The sequence below is a fragment of the Alternaria postmessia genome, assembly GCF_024291825.1.
Source record: "Alternaria postmessia strain BMP 2775 chromosome Unknown scaffold_120, whole genome shotgun sequence".
In the NCBI taxonomy this organism is placed as follows: Eukaryota; Fungi; Ascomycota; class Dothideomycetes; order Pleosporales; family Pleosporaceae; genus Alternaria; species Alternaria postmessia.
Genome location: NW_026260193.1, coordinates 50,012 through 72,067, shown reverse-complemented (window position 1 = coordinate 72,067; position 22,056 = coordinate 50,012). Strand labels below are relative to the sequence as shown.

Sequence of the window (22,056 nt, the reverse complement as noted above, 5' to 3'; positions counted from 1 at the left end):
CAGTTTAAGAGCTCTAAACTGAACTGACTGATAAGACGAGAGCTCTAAACTGACACTGAACTGACTGCCAAGCAATCAGTCAGTCAGTCAGTCTCATCAGTTTGGATTGATTGTTAGCAACTCTGCCGCACAGGCTGCTTTCCAAATCTCGAACGCGAAATACGCACCCAGTGAGAAGACATCTACGCATGCCGAAAGCAGGGTCTTTCACATCATCAACCGTCCCTTCTACTGTCTTCCTCGTCATCTTCCTCAAGACCCTCAGGACCAAGACGGAAACTTCAACCCAGCACCCAGATTCCTTCCCTTGGATCTGGTTCTCTACAATCTTTCGCGCCGTGGCAATGGAGAGATTTCAGCAGCCATCTCTACAGTGCCACCCGAAAAAGCGAATAAAGGACACGAATTCCTGAGAGCAAGTATAGGATACGACTTGAGCGACGTGGGACACGCCGAGCTCGCATACGCACCAAGCCAGACACAGCACCCCGGATATACTGGCATTACAGATACTTACATGGAGTTTGTGAGAAGTGGCATTATTGTACCAGTAAGAGGATGGGTTGACAGTGTTGCACAGGCAAGTGACGGTGTCTCCCTAGACATTGGTCTGAAGCAGTACGAGCCCTGGTATCATGGATCGGGGAAAGAGCCAAAGGTAACTACACTACTCCTAATTTCAGTAGTGACGAAGATACTGATAGCTTACAGAGCCAGAGCAAGATCTGCGACGTCGTGGGTATCATCGAAGCTACCGGCTACAAAGCCGACCTGGACTGGCTTGACCCTTGCGTCAGAGGCCTTCTTGCCGACGATAGCACCGCACCAAATTCACGTATACCATATCTCCTTTCCCGTGGGTCGGTGTTCTCTCAGCGAGTCCCTACAATTGGGTTTGTGGGCTTCTATGAGGGTCCTTATTGGGGGGTGATGGAGATGCAAGCTCGACTTCTTGCTCAAAGCTGGGCCAAGCGGGATTCTGAGCAGCTGCCGTCTTTATTGTCCGAATTACACAGATACGATGACACGAAACGCATGCAAGAAGCGATGAACCAGAAATCGCTACAGGTACCTCAGTTCTGGATGGCAGATTACGTTGGTTTGATTGAAGAATTTGCACGAGGAACAGGCGCCTCGCGCGACGACTCGCTATTTGGCGGCCAAACGGGTCCTACCTTTCCATCGCGCTATCACCATGCAGGTACCAATGCCCAGGCGAAGGAAGTAGTCGAAGACGTTGCCAAGGTACTCCAGGCTTCCCAAGAAGATGCTCGGTTCGTTGCTGCCGCAGTGTTTACAGGTATGCAAGGTGTGTGGAACATGACACGCAAAATTGACTCACATACCAACACACCTGGCGGCGTGTTTGTGGGCACAGCACACTTCCACCCACGCCAATCTACCGATCCAACCACTTACATATCCGAATACCTGTACGTCGAACAAGGCACATTCACCATGGATACTGGCCTGTCTTTTCCTGCGACTCGCCGTTACATCTATCGATACAATGAGATACGCGACGAGATCACAGCATGGTTTGCTAAAGATGACAACAAAAGTGTAGGAGCACTGTTCAACACGTGGGGGTTCTACGCGCCAGTTGACAACAAGTCTGGATGGATGGCCAAAGGTTATCATTGGTGTGATCCGGATACGTACCGCAATCACTGCGAGTTCAAGTTTCGCGGTGCGAAGATTGAGCGATTCATGATCAGATACGAGGTTGAGGGACCGAAGAAGGATTACTCGCATGAGAGCTGGTATGAGAGAGCAGGGGCTAGCAGCAGTTGAATGGAGATTTAGAGGTTCGTATAGTGTCGGAGTGACTGGTACCATCGACAAGAGTTGTGCAAAGGTAGTATAGCACCGTTTCTTTTTTCACACAAGTTTTCACGGGAAGTACCGATGAACAAGGCAAGAGATAATTGCGCCTTCTCACTCATACCTGTCAGAATCGGAAACAGCGTCGGCGGAAGTGTTAACGGTCACAGCTACGGTCTCAGTGAGTTGGAGATGATCAGATATTGGCTTATAGTAGCTCCTGGCATATCATCGATGCCATAGGTGCAAGAAGGTAGGCCCTTAGCACTATGTACAAAATACAATGTCAGATTGGATGAAGAATGGCTCTGGAAAAGTGCCTTTGGAGTGTTATGTATTCAAAGGGTATCATATACATGTCGTCATATCGTACAGCAATACATCGTTATGAAATCTCTGGCATTTCATGTGTCCATCTGCTCAACACCCCCGTTAACAAGTGAACTAGGGTGTGTGGGTGGACCGTCTCGCCCTAGGCTCTTGAGATCTGCTAGCAAGGTTCTGAGATGGTTCTCACGGTTCTGGTTGCTGCCCCATGTGACCGCCTGGGAGTAATACAGTATATCCCAGGCCTCGTCACTGATATTTTGGAGAAAGGTAGGTAAAGATCGCGCTTTTTGGTACGAGCGCCAGAGAATCCGGCGGATGTCGTCATTTGCGCCGATGTATGCGAATTCAATGGCTTGATTGAAAGACTTCAGCGCGGGCGAGATGTTAAAAGGTGGGGGCAGATGAACGCGGAGTCGTTGGAGGGCGGCAGAGTGTTCTGGATCCTGGAGGGCGGCAGCCATACGTTCTTTGAGCGTAGTAGTGCGGTCGTCTTCGAGTTGGTAGGGATCAGGTGCACTATCGTGCGCAATAGTAGTAAGATCACCTTGCTGTTGCTTGTTTTCTGAGATGAGCTTTTGAATGTACATGAGCTTCTCCATCAACTTGGGGTCTTTCATGATTTCGTCAACTTTGGCTTGTAGCTCGGCGGGAACATCTTCCTCGTCCTCCACAAGCTGCTGGGGCTGCGATGCCTTCGACTCGGCAAACTTCATGATCTCCTCCGCTAATTCTTGCGGGTCCATCTCACGTTCGAATACACCGTCTTGATCTTGGTTCGACGACGAGTCTTCATTGAGGGCTGCATCAAGTTCAGACTCAAGGCCGCTGTCGCCACCCAGCGACTTCATGATATCCCGCATCTGATGTAGGAGTTTATCCACATCCTGCAGGTCCTCGGGCGTTGTCATGGTGAGATCGTCATCTGGGGCCTCAGCTTCAGCGATAGCGTCCTCTGTGTTTCTCTGGTACTCCTCCCATTCAGTCTCTAATTTCGGGCTATCGAGATGTTCGCTCATAGCAGCAACCTTCTTCTGCATAGCTTCGTTGGCCCCCAGCTTGTCCATTGCCTTGTTCAGCATGGCTTGATAATCGGGGTTGTCCATTTCCTCCACATCTGGCATCTCGTCGATGCACTTTTGGAGGTCAGCCTTCGCATCTCCGATATCCGGATCGCTGACAATGTCTTGTAGAGTTTGGAGTGTGGCCGTCCGTAGGCCAGTCTTGAACTCTTTGCTTTCCTTCCCTGCTTCGATGGCTGCCTGCTCTTCTAATTGCTGGAGCTCTTTCCTCGACTTGATGCCTTCCTTGATATCCTTGAGCTCGTCCGTCAATTCGGCGAAGTTTGGGTTAGCCAGTAAGCTGTCGATCAGTCGCCGGTTCAGCCTTGCGTCGTCGTAGTCCGGGTTCTTCTGTGATTCCTCTATCATCATGTACATCTCTTTGTCTTTCTTGCGATCTTCCGGTGTGGCTAAGCGTTCAACGAGACGCTGTGGCGTGCCTTTGTCCAAGTCCTGCTCATACCAGTTGATGACGGGCATATCGTCACGTTCGAGTTCGGCGTCGGACAGCGGGCGCATAAGCCTGTCCGTTTCCGCATCGTTCTCGAAAACGGATTTTGTGCCTTTGAGCTTGTCCCGTATCGCAGACCTGGATCCGGTCGTCGCATCCTTCTCCGTCTCATCGGGTCGGCTGGCTTTTGTGCGTTTTCCACGTCGAGGGCACGCTGGTAAAGGGTGGAGTACAGAGCATGTTGTAGCACGAGGCCGTGCGAGCGCCCTCAAAAGTAATCGGGGAGATACATGTGTGCGTGCGAGCATTGTGATGGTGCTAATGGTGGCAGACTCCCTGTCGCTGTTTCCCCAAAGTTCTGGCGCGGATGCAAACGATGCAAACACCACGTCATCTTGGCACCCCCGAGAACTCCGCAAATGCTTGCCAAGAATTACTCCTGCGAAGCAAAGCCCTCAAGCACACCAAACATAGTTCTGACACCGTTCTCCACGCTGAGGCCCTATCCGTCATCGTCATCATCATCCCCGCGAGAGCCACTAACAAGGCCATTATCAAAGGCTTCGCTGCGCCTCCAAGTATGCTCGTTGAGAACGCCTGCCAGACTTGAGTCTTTCTCCGCCCACTCGACTACTTCTCTTCAACTGCTACCTGGGTTTGTGATGTTCTTGTTCGAAGAGTCGCATGTCAATCAAGATGTGTGCTTAAAGCGGAAACATGGAAGCTAGAGAGAAAGAGCAAAGGTTGCGGCAGTGCGGCGGAGGCGGCCGTGAGTGCCTTATAAGACCTCGTGAAATCAGCAGCAAGTGAAGCTTGTTTAAAGGTTGCACCGTGTTCGTTCCAGAAACGCGCTGTTTATCACAGTCTCCGACTGGGAACGCCTTTCTAGGAAGCTTACACCCTGGTCACTGATCAACCAACAACTCACCATGCATCGCTTCACGAGAGTGAGCAAGAATCACGACATAAGTCTCTTTGACTATGATCTACTACCAGCATGTGCGAGGTCATGCCGTATCCTGGAGATCTCTGAAGGCAACGGTGTTCCACCAGCGGCTCCGATATCCGATCTGTCCACATACAGAAACTGCGTGTGTCAGTCCGATTACCTGCGCAGCCTCCATACGGGTGGAGTGGTTTGTCAACATGTATGTAATGAAGAGGACGATGAAATTATCCACAGCTACTACGTTAATATGTGTACATCTCCAAAGCCAGCGAAGACGAACATGTTCATCTCCACGTTGACCATGAGTTCAGCGGCTGTACGAACGACAGTCGCATCCAGCCTGGTCTATCACCCAACCGTCGCGACCCCTGCATGCACTGAGACAAGCCAGGGTATCCCAAAGAGTGACTACCAATGGTACGTATGGGACCTTTATCCTCCAAACCATAGGCTGATGGTTCCAAGGTCTGATCAGAACAGCAAATACCTGGCTACAGCAGCTGGTGTAATTCTCGCAATTATTGCAGCTTTACTTGGGATAGTCTATTACCGTCGCCGTAACAACCATAATTCCAAGCTCGCGAATCAACAAGTCCATGGTCGCTCAATCGCCCTACAGTCACCCACATGCCAAGCAGCACAATCACTCCGGCTTGACGCTGAACAAGATCGGCACTTGAAGACAAGCGCTAATGCTGACTCGTTGCTTTTGGCGATACAGAGCCCTTCCGTCCCACCTCCATTCGCGCCGCCGACTCCAAGCCATAAACTTGGACATACCATTCGAGTTTATGCGAAGAGAGATAATGAGGGAGATGATCTTGGGAGAAGTGACGTCGAAGGACCTACCACCCTGGTGCGGTCACTAAGCAGAACGGAGAGGTTGATAAGGGAGAGGATTAGAATGACTGGTCGACCTGACATCCCAATCAGTGCGACCCCAAAGATTACAAGGTGACAAACGTGTAAACGTAGTATATTTTGCAAGGTCTGTTTTGGATTTTCGTGGCCATATGCATGAATGTGGCACAGCTGGAGTGGAAAGGGTAATAGTACAATACATAGGCAAGCCATGGGTCTGAATTAGATTCTTCTACCACAACAATGTGTTCATATAACGTGATCAATGGAATTGTATATTATAGTTAATCACTTGCGCGATATTGCAGGTATGATGAAAGAGCTGTGTTGGGCGCCAGACGATTATCAAGGTGAGCTATCCTGATGGGGTTAAGGCGCTACCCGCCCGCGTTTCCATCATCAGGAGCGCTGCATCGATCCGTCCTCGTCTTACTACATCCAGGGGGGACTATACAATAGAAACAATGATGATCAAATGGTTGCGCCACAAACGACCCAGCGGCAACGTGTCAGCATCGCCCGTAAAAAATACCCAGCGCTTTGGTACAACAGACAGCTGACTCTGTGCAGCCCCAAAAGACGGATTGTGCGTTTCTGGAACTACCAGGCGAGATACGCAATCATATATACGCCATGGCTATCTACCCAGAGTTGTCTTCCATTGTGATCGTAAATTGCACCAAACCGGAGCATCTTGCCGTGTCGGTGCTGAACCTTCCTCTCTTTCGCGTCAGTCGCCAGATTCGGGCTGAATGCCTTTCCTATATGTGCTCCAGGTTCCCTATACGGATCCTTGGCCTACAGACTGCGATTGTCTTCTTTTCTTGCGCAGGACCAGCTACCTCCGAGATAAAGGCACTCACCCTTGTGCAGCCAGCCATGAGCATTCTGGAGAGCAAAGAAAGTCGAGATACTGTGGAGCACTTTTTCGCAGCACTGAACAGAATGGAAGATTTGAACGAACTTGTATTGGAGGACATAGGGAGGAATCCAATGCTAGAACAGAGTGGAAAGGAACTGGAGTTTGTAAGGAGAGTGAAGGACTTGAGCAAGAGAGGCTTGGATGTGAAAGTTAGGTTTGGGAAAGAACGGGTGGTGTGAGTAAGACATGAGATGCATCACCGGTCGACACAGTCAGAAACCTGATTGTTGCCTTCTTGGCATTGTTCGTGCTACAAAACCCAGAAACTTCTACGAAATGGGCTCCCGAAGCATCACTGTGCTGTAATCTGTACCTTCTAACCCATAGTGTGTCAGATCCCACGTTACCACTGCAATGCCGAAAACACAAAGTCAGTGACAGTCCCGAAGGCAGTTGATTTGTCGCGACTTACCCTCCTTGGCTTGGAATCCCATTCTCTCATATAACGGCTTGCCCATTGGTGACGATTCCAAGAAGGCAGGTAGTCTTGCGCGATCCGCTTGCCTGGTACCCCAATCGAGCAGCATGGCCCCTGCACCCCTACGATAATGGTCTGGGTGCGTTGCGAGGATGTGTAAAACTAGTGTTTGTTAGCAGATCATCTCGACATGTTTGGCTGGGCACTGACAGTAAAAAGGCTTTGTTCCCATGTATTCTTTCCTTACTCGACTAAGAAAGGCCATGAAGTCCAGCAAGCCTTGTTGTCCTTTGTCTTTCTCGTCGGGTACCGGATACATCTTCTTGGCTTCTTCTTCACTTCGCTCCTGCTCGTTGATGCGCCATTTGGCGACTGCAATCATTTTCCCATCGAGATCGGTGTCAATGACTTTGAGGTAAATAACATCTTTCTCTTCGCTCCACGACTTGACGTGCTTGCCGACAGACTTTTGGACATACTCCTCTGTGATAGGATTTGGCGTGAGCAGAGATGTGATACCCCCGCCGTTGGCGAAGGCAGCAATCTGTATGGCGACGAACTCGTCAAAGTCGGTGGGAGAGGTTATGCGATGGACTTCAAGAGGCATGATGTGCGTCCACTTACGATACCTGAACTCTGAAACTGTTTACTGGAAGACCTTTCTTGCGCAGCGCTAGAGCTAGTTATACAATGAAAGATCATGGACTGGGATATTGCACAAGTCGCTAGTACCTTCCTCTTGGGGCAAAGGCGGGGTGGTGCCAAATACCAAAGTAGCCAACGTCGCCCTTTTCTCCTCGCGATTCCAGTGTTTCTGCATCGTAGCCCTTTTCTCTTGTTCTTTCAGCGTCTCTGCAGCGTAGCCCTTTCGAATCATCCCGACGTGTATGCGCGATGCATCAGCTTGAGAAGCGTTTTCCCACAGTGACGTTGGCGGCACAAATGTCAAGGCGTGCTCGTTCGCCCGCATCTGGATAGCTACGATGCTTTCGCAGACACCATGTCGCATGGACAAGCTCACCAAGACTTTTGAACGAGCCATGTTGGCGACGATCCGGTATTTCCGGGAAGCTGTGCGACCGTAGGTTTGGAACGCAGCTTGGCCTTGAGTCTGGAACGCATGACGATTCGGGATCTGAAGAGATGGAACGGGCTGCTGAAACAGTCACAGGATGTGAACACGGTGCGACAGAACTCAGAGTCATGAGACGTGATTTTAGCCGAACATCTTTGTCGGATGCGATTGGCTCGCCGTTTCCCCATAGTCTGGTTACAACGTTGGACGTCCTGAGCTCAGTCTGAAGCCGCATTGACGTCAAGTCACGCGGACAGCGAAGCATCAAATCGCAGGGATAGGAAACAACGCCAAGCATCTCACACCCAGCCCCATCAAATGGAACTCGCCGCCTCGGTCATCTAGAGTATCCATGCTGCGCATCACCCGTGGACCTCGGCAGTTTTTGTCACAGTTCCTGCTAGGTATACCGGGACAGCGGCTACTAGGCTGTAGCTCTAACCCTAATCCCGTTCCCGATGGCCTCGATTCGACATGGAAGGGCTCGTAGAATATGTCGCACGACACCCTTGACCGCCAGTATGCGTACTATTTGTGGTCTGGCATGACGTTTGATGTCTTTTCGAAAAGCAAGTGAAAACATGACAGATGTGTACATCGCATGTTCAAGCTCCTGAAAAGCGGTGGTTAATTGTTCAGCGTTGACCATGGCATTCTGCTGGGCCAGATTATAAGAAGACATGTCATTCGCTTCATGAGATGAACAGCAGCCCATCCATCTCTACTTCACTTCTCAAGATACCCGTACTTGTTTTATCTACATTCACCACATACTTGTAATATCTTAATACAAATTCCTTGACGGAATCAAGCCACACCCTCTACAGCCATGAAGTCCCTCGTCTTCCTCCTCCCAACCACCGCATTCGCCGCCCTTACTTCGATCACTCAGAACGACGTGAAGAATGGCGGCGGTTGCAAACCAATGACCGTCCTTTTCGCCCGTGGCACAACCGAACTTGGCAACATGGGCAGCATTGCGGGCCCGCCATTTGTCACGGCCCTCGGCGCCATGATGGGAGGTGCTGCCAACGTCGCCGTACAAGGCATCCAGTACCCAGCAGATGTTCCAGGCTTCCTTGTTGGTGGTGACAAAGGAGGCAGTCAGCTCATGGCGCAGATGGTTGGACAGGTCAGGGCGCAATGCCCAGACACTACACTGGTTATGGCGGGCTACTCGTAAGTAACAAGCAATTCCAACAGGATTTGAGGACTATGAAGCCTAACGGAACAACCAGACAAGGTGGACAGCTCGTTCATAACGCAGCAGATATGCTTAGTGCCCAGGACTCGGCCTTTGTGTCCAGCGCTGTCATCTTTGGTGACCCAAACAACGGCAAGCCTGTCGGTAAAGTCGCGGCCGGAAACACCAAGATCATCTGCGCAACTGGCGATCTTATCTGTGCGGGCCAGGCTGTCATCCTGGCGCCGCACTTGTCATATGGTGCTAATGCGAACGAGGCTGCCAAGTTCGTCATGAGCAACATGGCAGCCGGTGGTGCGGCGGCTGGAGCTGGAGCTGCTGCCAAGGGTGCGGCAGCTAAGGGTGCTGCTGCTCGAAGCGTGAAGGCAAAGTATTTCATCTCTTAGTCTCCTGTGTTGCTTCACGGGCCCTATCTCACCTAACGTAACAATGACGCAAACGCTGTATATATATACCTTCGCTCGTTCAGCAGCTGCAGGTCAGCTCGTATCACCAAGTTTAAATGGAAACTTGCGAATTCAAACATTTTCCAATCTCCATTCAAGTTATCATGCTTGGGATCATACCTAGGTACTCCACGCATCTCCTACTGTCTTTTTCGGAGCCCACGGTCAAATCTTCTCCCCTCTTGTACCAAGCCTAACGCTTTGGGCAGTATGAAACATGGATCTCAAGCCTTGATGAATCACCTAACTGGAACGAAGATCCTGTCGATGTCTGGTCCCCAACCTCCATCAATACCGCTGATCTTGACTTCATTCGTACCCTGCTTCAAATCGACGTGTATCACCGAGCTGGCTGGATCCCCTCCTCCATGGGGCAGGAATGCTAGCTTCTGCGTTTTCCCGTTCACACTAATATTTGCATACCTTTGACTCTTGTCACCGTTGAGATGCTTGATCCTCATCGTCGTGCGAGTCGTTGCTGAAGACTGGATATTGGGAAATGTGGCCGAGCCGGACGTGGTGCCGCCAATGTACCCAGCTGCCTTGGAGCCTGAGCAGGAAGAGCAGGCCTGAGATTTGGCACCGTTAGCAAGGTTTGCGCTTTCACCTTCGTACGAGGTTTCTTCGGGGCCGGAGGTAGTGGCCCCAGAGTTGGGGTCGAGAATCCAGTTGACTGTGTTCTTCATGCTGGCGGTAGTCCCGGAGATCTGAAGTGGGAGCCACACGTATGTGCTTCTCATCAAGTTCTCACTCTGCCATCGATCGCCCATGTATACGTATCCGTTCCCAACAGGCAATACAAAGGTTGTTTGAGAAGCGTACGTGTTTGATCCTGAGTCTGCAAACTTTTTCCACGAAGACCATGGTCCCGAAAGGGCCGTTGATGTACTGTAGTAGTTGTCGTTTGGGTTCCATCCGGTGAGCTGTGAAGCGAACATGAAGTATACACCCTCGTGTTTGATGACGGCTGGGGACTCATATTTCTCTTTCCAGACGTAGACATTTTTAGTAATGTTGAGATAGTCATCGGAGAGTGCGTTGATACGTAAGCCGTTGCTGCGCTATTCTTGTCAGTAATGTGGGTGCTGATGGTTGAACAAGAGAAGCCTACGTCTTCAGTGAGTAGATAACCCTTGCCGTCGTCATCAACGAACACGCCTGAATCTCTACTCTCGAAACCCAATGGTCGCTCGCTTCGCAAATACGTGTATTTTCCACAGACACTGTCTCCAACAGCGACACCGATCTTGGCCTCACCATAGTCGGCGCTGTCAATATGCATCCATAGAACATACTTGCCTGTTTGCTTGTTGTGCATAACCTTTGGTCTCTCGATGACACGATTGGGTCCTGTATCGCCGGATGCAGTACGAGAGATCAGGGCACCCTCATAAGTCCATTCGACGAGGTTAGTGGACGAGTAGCAGTTGATGTTTGTGAAAGCTGTTCCGTTGGTTTTGTCTTCGCCAACCCTATCGGTGTGTCAGACTGGGAGAGCTTGAGCCTATGCGTAGACCATTCCTACCAATACCACTTTCCTCCATCCTTGATGATGCCGGCGCCGTGAGCCTGAATGTGCTGACCTGTGTTTGTCTGAAGCGATGTCGTCAGTTAGCGTACCGGATGGGACACGACGCAACGCACTGCTGTCCAGGTTGCACCAGGGACGATCTGAAGTGTCGCACTCGCGACTGAGGCGGTCAAGCTAAGGCCTGCTAAACTAAGAAGGCGCATGGCGAAGTTGGGATATCAGAATGCAGATGTCAGTCAAGAATGGCGGGTCGAGGAAGCACGTCTAAGATATAGTGTCGAGCGACCAATAGGCCTAGCATCGTCATGCTAACATATCCAGTAGGATGTCCGCTCATCCCTCATTGACGGAAAATGGAGGCCGCGCTATGGAGTGTCACGAGTAAACACGAAGGTTTAATAGTTGGGGCGGCGTATTAACATCGGAGCAAGGGTAGTAGTAAACGAATTGTGGGGAAGGAGAGTTTAGGTGCGGAAACTATGCTTAATTGGACGTCTGTCGCGTACATTGCCATGGTGGCTGCATGGGTTGCAAATAGCCCGACGTCCGTGATATTGCGAGTGTGGGTGTCTGCACTCGGGAGCGCGTTGATGCGGAAGGTCATGGTCGTAGCGCGCTAACCCCCGCGCGGATTCGCCCAAACAAACAACGCTCCGGCCAGGGCCATCACAAGCACCACAACCCAACCCACCATGGCGCGCACGACCAAGTACAACACGGCCGTCTCGCCGCAGAAGACACCCATCAAGGTGCCGCTCAACGACGACCGACAGGAAAAGGCCATCCGCCGCCATGCACAGCAAGAAGCCCAGCGCAACTCGATGCGCGCCTCGACGGCTACTGCCACGCCTGGAAGACGACGCACGTTGCATGGCGCCGACCATGACAGCCCCCAAACGCCCTCGCAAGACCAGGACGACATGCCAGACATCACTGGCAACGCCGTCACGCCGGGAAACCGCGGCGTCATGCCCTTGCTGGCCAACTTCGAGGAATGGATGAAGATGGCCACGGACAACGTAGGCATACACAGCTGCACCCACTAGGTCGAGGCTGACGTGACGGGCAGAAAATCAACGCAAACAACTCGTGGAACTTCGCTCTCATCGATTACTTTCACGAAATGTCTCTACTCAAGGAAGGCGACGGCGTCAACTTTCAGAAGGCGAGCTGCACACTCGATGGCTGCGTCAAGATCTATACCAGCAGGGTCGACAGCGTGGCCACCGACACGGGCAAGCTGCTTAGCGGACTCGCAGAGAATGCCAGCAAGAAGCGGAGAGACGGTCATGACGCTGATGGAGGCGACGACGACGACGACGGCGAAGGCGAAGATGGTGAGGATGGAGAGGGTGGCCAGAAGAAGCGCAAGAAGAGGGCTGCCCGGTCGGCCGAAGCTACCCTCGCGTCTTCCTTTGCACAACTACAGAACAAGAAGATGGAGCTCGAGTTTTCAGTAGATCCGCTCTTCAAAAAAGCCTCCGCCGACTTTGACGAGGGCGGAGCAAAAGGTCTCCTCCTGAATCACCTGGCCATAGACGGAAGAGGCAGGATCGTCTTTGACAGCAGCGACGACGCAAACGATGCGACCGCCGACGACACACGTGCTACCCCAGTGCCCGAAGACGCCCATATGCAGCAAGACCAGTCCCAGACGCCCGATGCTATCGATGTCGATATATCTGGCCTGGCTGCCAGGTACTTTCCCGATCTATCCCAGCTCGACCGGGAGGACGTGTGCCCCTCGATGAAGACGTTCGACCTTGGTGATGTAAACGGTTCCATGGATCTTCCCTTTCTCAAGGCCCCCGATGACTCTGCCAACGAAGACGGTGCCAAAGATGAAGAAGACGAGGCGGGCAACCGGTCAGGCCTCTTTTTGGATGACGACAATCCTATGGGCTTCGACGATGACGACGACGTGAACATGGGCGGATTCGACCTACCTCCGGAAACGGGCTTTGGCGAAGGCGGAGAGGTCTGGGCTCGTCAAGTAATCCAACATCCACAGGCTCGCGTTCACACTATGGGCCTTGAAGGGGATGAGGAGCCAGACAGCGCCGAGGGTGCACTCGGCACTGGTGCTCAATATGGCGTCTCTATGATGCACGGTCGTGATCAAGAACAGGAGAATATTCTGACCTACTTCGATCAAGCTCTTAAGAAGAGCTGGGCAGGTCCTGAGCATTGGCGTATCTCACGAGTCAAGCATTCTGCAAAGGCAACACCAGCAACGAAACGGAAAGAGAGGGAGCCCTTCGAGATTGACTTCGCCGCACCCATGGCTCAGACACTAGCTGATATGCTCTACACGCCTGCAACATCCAATTCAACTATATCTCTACCAAAAGCGCAATGGAAGTCCAAGTCGCGTAATCTTCTCCCAGACGACAAGCATTTCAACTCGAAGCAGCTATTGCGTCTCTTCTTGAAACCCAAAGCACGTATGGACTCCCGAAAGGGCGGACGCCGTGCACAAGCACAGTCTGGAGACCCAGCACGCGTCGACGAAGCATACTGGGCTGATCAAGGTCAAGAAGGCGAGGGTGACGACATACAGGGCAATTACGATGCCGACTTCTTCCAAGATGATGGTTTGCCAATGCCTGGTGGGCCTATCGACGATGAGGACGTTTTCGCAGACGCTCGCGACCACTTTTCGCCGCCGCCTGACGCACCCGAAGCTACACTACCAATAGACGGCATGCTACCTAGCTCGCAGACTGACGCGTTTGGTGCGCAGCTAGTAACACAAAGCCGACGATTCCGGCCCGAATACGTGCAGTACGCAAGAGTCGCAAAGAAGGTGGACGTGAAAAGATTGAAGGACGAGCTATGGAAAGGTATCGGATTCGAAGGCGTAAGTTATGGAACCAACTCTTACATAGCATCCAAGCTGACCAATATTAGATCTCTGGGCCTCCTCAACCCAACGTCGCCGACGATCCAGCAAACAAAGCTGTCGATGGTTCATTGACTTTTACCGATGTCGTCAACAGCTTACAGGCTGTGTATCCGAAACAAACCATGGCCGATATCTCAACGAGTTATTGCTTCATCTGCTTGCTGCATCTAGCCAACGAACAAGGTTTGGTTATCGAGAATCAAGAGAAGTACGAGAACCTTACCATACGGAAAGACTTCACGGCGGAGTTGGATGTTGGTGGGGCATGAGGTCCTACTATCTGGGTCACTCATTCTCACAGCTCGCCTTATAGCTGATTGAAACACGACTCTAATTTATACATTATTAGAACCAATGATACCTTGCTTCATGAGCTGCAAGCGTTTGAAACGCTTGTTTTTCCCACTTCACCAGACGATTCCTTCCTACCTCCAAACGCTCCTGTTTCCCGTCGCAAGCCTCGTGCGCTTTGGTAATCTGTATTCATCCCCCAGGTTCGAAGCAGTAATGCCCGTAAGCAGTCGTGATACCAGAGCCCAGAATTGAGTGTACCTATGACTTTCAACAGTCCTCTAGCCATTTCCTTGTTCTTTAGCTGCGGAAGTCCTTTGTTTCAAGCGCTCTGGGCAGTATTCGGGACATTGTTCGTGTCCAAAGCAGTGTCGTCCACTCGATCCTGGTAGGTCGGCATGAACACAATGGTTGTAATCAGCCCCCTCCTTGTCCTTACCGCAGCCACGGCATCGTGATCTCAACAGGTTCACTCGATGTGAGTCAAGCACCAAATGGGACGGTCGATAGCAGTGAGAGTGTCCGCAGAGATGTGATACTTCGAACTGTTGGGGCACATCCCCGACGATGGTGGTGAACTTCAACGCGTATCTGAATCCCATAACATTCATGGCAGCATGCGTGTATAGCAGATTTCCCCTAAATGCTGGTTCAGGTTCTTGCGATTGATGTTGTGTACCCGGTACATGGTCTAGGCACTTCCAAAAGGATATCGCCAGCTCGTTGTTCCTCGAGCTACCCAACAACCGCGAGGGCCCACAACTTCAGTGTCGTTGAGAAGCACACGCCAGCACTCTCCATCTCTGATTTGCCGCGACAGTCTGAATCTCGCTGACCCTAGCCGGTATCTATGAAGATCAACCAGTTGCTGGTACATAGGTGCAGGTGGAACCATCAGTTGCTCCTCCAACAGTCGATCGGGCAGGACGGTGATCTTCCGGGAAATGCGAACTTCGATCATCCGCTGGACATTGCGTCTAGGAGGACTTTGGGCTATTGAGACGTTGTCCGTAGTAGAGTCTGTGGTCTGTTGCGTATCATGTTGATTTCGAAGTCTTCGACTGGACCTAGGTGCAGTATGAGATCTCAAGCAGGTACGACGATCGATCGGATTCAGAGTTGTTGTGGAGCCGATTATGCGAGCCATCTTTGGGAAGTAGAGTGTTATCTTAGAGTAGGAAAGTGTGAAGCAAACACCCTCGAGACAGTGCCCGTCTTGTGTACTGGTTGTATCAACATATGTAGATGACTTGTAGGTCGTCAATCAGATTTCAAGCAAACATAGAATCATCTACAAATACGTGATGAAGATACGTTTACGCCTAACGGTAGACTACATGTAGGTCACAACATCATGCATGGTACTCTCGGGATGGCATGCTGGCAGCAGGATGCATCTAGGATCGATATGACAAAGGACTTCGCGGCGCAGTACATGAATGAAGGAATAGGGCGACTGCAGCGATTCAATGAAGTGATAGCCCGTTGTGTTGTGAACAATTTACTGTCACAGTTGCCTTTTGGTTGTTTTTATTGGCCCGGCACCAACCGTCCCGTCTTCACGTATCCGCTAGTAAGGTGTTGCATATAAAGAAACGATACATCATTTTTCGCTACGTCTTCACAACCATACAGCGACCATCCATCCAGTGACGAGTCCGATCCACACATACAGTACTTTCTCGATCGCTGTGCTTGGTGCTTTTGACTCTGCATCCTGTTGCGGTGTAGACTGCACATTCTCCTTAAACTGTCCAACCACATTTCCCCGAGGCCAGTACTCGCAGACGACAAACCACCCCGGAGCATCGCCCTCACCACCACTGGTACCACCATTACATTCTTTGCGGCCGCACCCCATTGAGGTTGTCGATTTCCACACAAGTTGAGTAAAGTGGCCAGTTTCCTCGCTTGGTAAAGTCAGTAAGCACGTATATACATGGCGTAAACAGAGAGTTGAACAAACCTAAATTCCCCTGCTTTGAAATCGTACTTCGTGCTCTCATTTCCCCATGCCATGACGGTAAGCTCTGCGCTGCCATATCCTGAACCGAGATTCTCACCGTATGGTCCGCCCTACACGGTCTCTAGCATTAGCGCAGTCGACATGTCATTGTAGTTCCCGAGCCGCTGATCCTTCTCCCATCTGTGGGTATTGTCGCTTTGGAAGCGAGACATCGATTCCGGGTTTCAGCAGCGCGTGCTGGCCTAGGATCAAGTGGTGTAACGTACGCTATGCTCAAATTTGCAACCGTCTGCCAAGTCCTGAGCGTAGTCGGATAGCGTCGTGTTCCACTCAAGCTTTGATGCATTGTGTTGCACACGATACTCATTAGTGACGTTCATCAAGTCGTCCTGAAAAGAGCTGTCACTCGTGTATGATGTCGTTGCTTCGTCAGCAGCTGCGGCCAACACGGTCATGATGAGGGCGACGAGCATGCCAAGAAAAGGGCTTGGTTTCCACATATTGGGCCACTCGAATACGAAGGGTAGTGAATGTCCTGATGAAAGATACAAAGCTCGTGCGTGGACTGTATTGAAACACTTTTCGACGTTATAAGAAGCAAAACATGTAAATGTTTGATGAGATATCGACAGCAGTTTCGTAGTAAGTGAAAGCCGAAATCCGGTTTCTGAGCTACTGCAGGAGCGGCGACTCGAAGTTAACGGTCATCGTGTTGTTCCTTGGATAGGGCGCAAAGATTATGACGTAGGTGGATAAGGGAAGTTAGCGACATCAACCCCCTGTCCAGATCCTAATGCATGTCTGGGCAACGGATGGAAGCTGATCGGCATTTTAGGATATGTATCATATTTCTTAATCAACATACAACATGGCTTCAACAAACATTCCTTTCATTGTCCAGATTCGTTACTCGTATTATCATCAACTCTCATCAATCCAACCACACGATTGTCCCATAAGTCGGTAGTCCGTGCGTTCACTGACCATCGCAGCCATATACTTAAATCAAAATCAAGCGCAACGCCGACGCCAAACCAGAAGGGGTAGTCCAGAGGCCAAAGCGACACGCAATACGAAACGTACGACGCTAAAACGACCATGGTATCTGAACTTTTCCTTGTAATCGAAAACAAAAAGCCTCGAATAGAAAAGTGACAAATGACAGAAGATCAAGGCGCGTATCGCGACTCCCCAACAGTACCTGGTATATCTCGCGAAAAACAAAGAAGCATCGAGACGGCGCTTAAGCGGCCAACCGAAGAGCGCTGCAGCGGGGACGGGGCATGACTGTTCAAAAACGTGAAGGAGTCTACTAGCATCACTGACGCTCAACTCCGCAGCAGCCTCAGAGGATCCAGTCGACCATTTCTGGTTTCTCTGCGACCAAGCCTATTTCTTCTTCCTGACTTGGGTGCCAGCAGCCCATCTGAAGAAAGGTGATGGCGCAGGCTTCTTGCGAGAACTTCCGGAGCTGCCACTGCCACTGGGCATAACGACAACTGCAGGAGGGGGGGAACCACCAGCAGGATGTCCAGGAGGCGGCGGTGGGGGTGGAGGACCAGGCATGACACCCGGAGGAGGAGGGGGCACTTGCACGATATGTGCCTGAGGGAGGGATTGGCGTTTCTGGCTCTTGTCCCTCTTGCCCTTTCCTTTCAACGGAAGGTGGCTGGACAGGAACACTTGCGCATCCGGTGGAGGGGGCGGTGGTGGAGGAAACGCTTCTTTGGGCGGTTCCGGTGGTGGTGGCGGGGGTTCAGGCATTGGCCACATATGCATAGTAATGGCCCAGTCTGGTTGGATCATGGTTTCCCAGACCTGGGGGAGGATGATCTCGCCGTCCGGTCCGACGAGGTCGTAGTGGCCTTCATGAACGTGAGGGCCAATCACATCGACGTGCAGAAAAGCTTGCTTGATGAGTTCTTCCATGCCCTGACCGAATGTTAGCTCCAAATTGAGACCTGTTACCCAGACAACTTACCTTCCATGTTTTACACAGAGCCCACGGGAAGCTGAACTTGCGACCAACAGCATCCTTGAACTTGATTGGGGCCTTTGGAGCGTCGGATGGTTTCAACTTGGCGGCCTCTTCTTCAGCAGCCTTCTTTCCCTTTTCCAGGTCGTCCGCAGCAGCCTTGGCTTCTGCCAAAGCCTTCTCATGGGCCTTCTTGGTCTCCTCGGCTTCTGCGGCGGCTTTCTTCTCAGCTTCTTCACGTGCCTTTTGCGCTGCTTCGAGCATCAGCTTGGCTTTTTCGGCAGCGGCTTTCTTTTCTTCTGCAATCTTGGTTGCCTCCGCATCTGCAGCTGCCTTGTCGGCTGCTCGAGCCGCGTCTGCAGCCGCCTCACGCTTGAGTTGTTCGTCTTTCTGAGCAAGGATGAGGCTTTCGAGTTTGGCGAGCTTGTCTTCATCACCCCTCTTCTTTGCCTCGGCAGCTTCTTGAGCAGCCTTCTCGGCAGCCTCCTTCTTAGCCTTTTCTTTCTCGATTTTAGCCTCTTGTTGGGCAATGAGCAGATTTTCGAGGCGATCGAACTTGGCTAATTCAGCGTCTCTTCTTGCTTTCTCGGCCGCCTTTCTCTCCTCTTCCTCCTTGCCCAATAAGAGTTTCTCAAGCTTGGAGAGCATGCCCTCCTCCTTTGGATCAGGTTGCGCGGGAGCGGGAGGCGGAGGGGGAGGTTGAGCCATCATAGCCATAGGGTGCATTTGTTGCATGAGCTGCTGTTGCATGGGTTGCTGCATGAGTTGCTGTTGCATGGGTTGCTGTTGCAACTGCTGTTGTTGCATAAGCTGCTGCAACGTCTGCAGTTGCATCTGGTCAGCAGGGGTTTGGGCTGGCTGAGGCTGAGGTGGGGGCGGAGGCGGAGCTGGTGCAGCGGGGACATGATGTTCTTCTTCAGGCGGAGGCTGGGGCTTCGGTGTAGGACGCTTCGAGGGTGGATGCGAGGGTGGGTGCGAAGGCGGGTGTTGTGGAGGTGGAGAGTGATGCTCTGGATGTCCGTACGGATACATGTGCGGTGGCATGCCACCATAGGGCGAAGCACCGTATGGTGGGTAGTAGCCCATTGGTGAATAAGGCATCATGTCTGCTTGGGGCGCCGCCGGCATGGACTTACGATGACCCCTACGTGATTGACGCGGATCTTGGTGGCGTGGGTCTTGATGGCGCGGGTCCTGGTAATCGGGAAAGTAACCGCCGCGTGGATCGCCAGCCGAAGGAGGACCTTGAGTAAAAGGATTCTGGCCGTTAGGGGCAAAGGGGTTCTGAGCATAGGCCGAGTGTGCCTCTTGACCGAAGGGCACCAGCTGACCCGGGGGCGATTGTGCGCCGCCCGGGAAGCCGCCGTAGGGGTAGCGTGGATCCGACATCAAGCTGGGCGCATAGCCGTTGGGAGCATGTTGGGGTATGTGGCCCCAGCCAGCACTGGGATGGCCGGGAGGATGGCCAGGGTGGGGCGGGGCTCCGTATGGGTAGTCGTCGTCCTCGACCTCGAGAGCGTCCTGATGGACGGATTGGGGCCTTGGCCGCCTCGACCTGCGTGTGCGCTCCAGTTTGCTGCGGCTGCGGCTACGACTTTGGCTCTCGTGGCGCGAGGGAGGATCTGGGACGGGCGCTGCGTGACGCGAAGAGGCTCGATCTCGGTGCGAGGCCTTTGTGCGTGGTCCACGTGGAGGGGCTATAGCAGGTGGGGGAATAACGTGGCGTGCAACAGCGTGATGCGAGACAGCGTGCCGCTGCGCCGAGTGGTGCTTGCTGACGACTTGTGGACGCGAGGCCGAGTCGGAGGGGTTGATTTCGTCCTCTATGTAGTCCCACGAGCCTTCCTCGTCGTCGTCTTCGTCTTCCTCGTCGTCGTCGTCGTCTTCCTCGCCCTCTTCGTCTTCTTCGTCGTCTTCCTCGTCGGTCGCCTCCGAGGTGGTGTATTCGTCCTCGCTGGCGGAGACTACCTGGATGCCGGCCGAGTCCTCGTCGGTAAAGTCGTCGTCGTCTTCGAAGGCGCCCGTGTGGTTATTGACTGTGATTCCCTTCCGGAGTCTGATGGCCACGTTAGTGTCGCCCTTGACATGATAGCGGCGCTGGGGAGGAGAAATGGACACGCTCGACGGCGCGGTGCTGTGTGTTGCGCGCGACTTTACAGCGGAGCGCCGCGACGACGCAGCATGGGGCATGGCGCGACGTTGGGGGAGATGGGCTATGACTAACGGCATGAGTCTGGTGGTGCTGACGGAACCGCACTCGAGCCTCCTTCTGCTAGAGAATGGCCGAGTCCAGGGTTCCGAGGTGCGCGAGCAAGGTGCGGTGCGGTGTGGGCGAAGGGAGGATTGGAGGTGGAGCACAGGTGCGGGCGCGAGAAGATGTTAGGAGAACGCGGGGCAGGGCAGGAGATGGGTTGCTGTCCAAGGTTGCCTAAGCACAAAAACGGTACGCTATAACCAGTGGCGTATGGGTAAACAACAACAATCTCAAAATCCACGGCAGACTGTGGTCAGGCGGGACAGTCGGGCGACGTCTTGGGGAGGGCAGGAGAGCAGAAAAAGCGTCAACCCTGGCTGCCGAAACGGTTTGGTTCTAACTAGGCGGCTGTGTCGTGTCGTGCTTCGGTCTTGTCTCTAACGTCAAATCGATATAGTAGGAATTCGTGTTTCAAGGCCGGCGCCCAACCCTCCAGTCCAGACAATAGTGCGCAGAAAACGATTGTGCTGGCTCGGACATAGTCTGGCTGAAGCAATAGTAGATATGCTTGATGATGACGACAGCGATGTAATGTCTGCGATGTGATGTGGAAGCCGCTCTACTATACTCCATCTACAGTGCCCGTTGCCATTGCTATTAAATTCACCTCATCATCCTGCAGCAGTACTGCCATCGCTGGGAGTCATGCTACCTTTGTCTAGCCGGCTACGTGGTTCCAACTCAGCGGCCTCACTGACCGCTTAGCAGCCCAAACGATGCGGCTCATGCAGCCCAACGAGGGCATAGTCGGGTGTCTGACACGTGTAGTCATGAGGAGCGACGACTGTTTGCTTATTCGACAACAACGTCACCGTCGACAGAGCATGTCTGTGGAACAAGCTGCCTCTAACGTGTTTCAGAGCGCTCACGTACCAAGACAGCGTGCTGTATAAACCACGTCCAGTATACGCCCATCCATCGTTCCAATACAGAACTGGAACAACGAACAAAGCCAACGTATGGAGCGGGTTCTCGACATCGGCCGGTGCGTGCCGTTCGCCTATCTTAGCTGCATACTGGACCCACGTCGTTCGAGGAAAGAACGTAAACCTTTTTCGCCTACAACAACACGCGATATGGGTCGTGGACAGGTAGACAGATCGCCTAGAAGCCTGGAATGCCGGCCTGACTGTTCAGTCGCTGTGTCTGTGGTACTGCAAACTACAGGAATATTATTGTCTTCACAGCAGTTTAATATCCTCCTTGCCCTGAAGCTACACACTATTACTTTTTCGCAAAACTGTATCACAAAATACTATGTATACTTCCAGGACTGAATTCGCTCTCGATTCCAACACCAAAAGACCTTAGCGTGTTCCGGGAGGTATTCGCATAATACCTCTGCCTTTGACGATAACGTATCATTGCATAGACATTCGCAGTTGATGTCGAACAAGCAGTAGGCCCATGTGTGTATCTGTGGTCATCTTACCCATCTCCTTTGTATCTTCGAGCCACGCGCTATTCAAACGCAACGACAAGATCATGGGAGCAAGGTGCCTAACAAGAAACACAAACATGATTCCAGAAGGCACTACGCGCATACAAACCACATGTGAGCTGGGCGGGAGGAAATCATCTCGGATGAGAAGCCGA

The 22,056-nt window shown here is 52.2% G+C and overlaps 8 protein-coding genes across 8 annotated transcripts; 3 read left to right on the top strand and 5 right to left on the bottom strand.

The window, feature by feature from the left end:
- Positions 1-100: 100 nt before the first annotated feature.
- On the top strand, positions 101-1,794 carry J4E82_010343 (uncharacterized protein; the record flags this gene model as incomplete). Its single annotated transcript, XM_051736558.1, has 2 exons — positions 101-658; positions 712-1,794. Coding segments are annotated over 2 exons (1,641 nt in total), but the record flags the coding sequence as incomplete, so codon positions are not given.
- A 434-nt stretch (positions 1,795-2,228) lies between these two features.
- J4E82_010342 (uncharacterized protein) lies at positions 2,229-3,971 on the bottom strand (the record flags this gene model as incomplete). The annotated part of the gene is made up of 1 exon (XM_051736557.1): positions 2,229-3,971. One exon carries the CDS (start codon positions 3,969-3,971, stop codon positions 2,229-2,231), a length of 1,743 nt encoding a protein of 580 aa, XP_051583709.1.
- A 2,795-nt stretch (positions 3,972-6,766) lies between these two features.
- Positions 6,767-7,420, bottom strand: J4E82_010341 (uncharacterized protein; the record flags this gene model as incomplete). Its single annotated transcript, XM_051736556.1, has 2 exons — positions 6,767-6,975; positions 7,024-7,420. 2 exons carry the CDS (start codon positions 7,418-7,420, stop codon positions 6,767-6,769), a joined length of 606 nt encoding a protein of 201 aa, XP_051583708.1.
- A 1,297-nt stretch (positions 7,421-8,717) lies between these two features.
- On the top strand, positions 8,718-9,478 carry J4E82_010340 (uncharacterized protein; the record flags this gene model as incomplete). The annotated part of the gene is made up of 2 exons (XM_051736555.1): positions 8,718-9,067; positions 9,127-9,478. 2 exons carry the CDS (start codon positions 8,718-8,720, stop codon positions 9,476-9,478), a joined length of 702 nt encoding a protein of 233 aa, XP_051583707.1.
- A 299-nt stretch (positions 9,479-9,777) lies between these two features.
- On the bottom strand, positions 9,778-11,272 carry J4E82_010339 (uncharacterized protein; the record flags this gene model as incomplete). The annotated part of the gene is made up of 4 exons (XM_051736554.1): positions 9,778-10,599; positions 10,650-11,010; positions 11,064-11,131; positions 11,183-11,272. 4 exons carry the CDS (start codon positions 11,270-11,272, stop codon positions 9,778-9,780), a joined length of 1,341 nt encoding a protein of 446 aa, XP_051583706.1.
- Positions 11,273-11,761: 489 nt separating this feature from the next.
- J4E82_010338 (uncharacterized protein) lies at positions 11,762-14,243 on the top strand (the record flags this gene model as incomplete). Its single annotated transcript, XM_051736553.1, has 3 exons — positions 11,762-12,088; positions 12,139-13,929; positions 13,980-14,243. 3 exons carry the CDS (start codon positions 11,762-11,764, stop codon positions 14,241-14,243), a joined length of 2,382 nt encoding a protein of 793 aa, XP_051583705.1.
- Positions 14,244-15,886: 1,643 nt separating this feature from the next.
- Positions 15,887-16,686, bottom strand: J4E82_010337 (uncharacterized protein; the record flags this gene model as incomplete). The annotated part of the gene is made up of 3 exons (XM_051736552.1): positions 15,887-16,175; positions 16,232-16,341; positions 16,498-16,686. The coding sequence occupies 3 exons, from the start codon at positions 16,684-16,686 to the stop codon at positions 15,887-15,889; spliced, it is 588 nt and encodes a 195-aa protein (XP_051583704.1).
- Positions 16,687-17,620: 934 nt separating this feature from the next.
- Positions 17,621-20,435, bottom strand: J4E82_010336 (uncharacterized protein; the record flags this gene model as incomplete). Its single annotated transcript, XM_051736551.1, has 3 exons — positions 17,621-18,163; positions 18,213-20,262; positions 20,431-20,435. The coding sequence occupies 3 exons, from the start codon at positions 20,433-20,435 to the stop codon at positions 17,621-17,623; spliced, it is 2,598 nt and encodes an 865-aa protein (XP_051583703.1).
- Between the last annotated feature and the right edge of the window lie 1,621 nt (positions 20,436-22,056).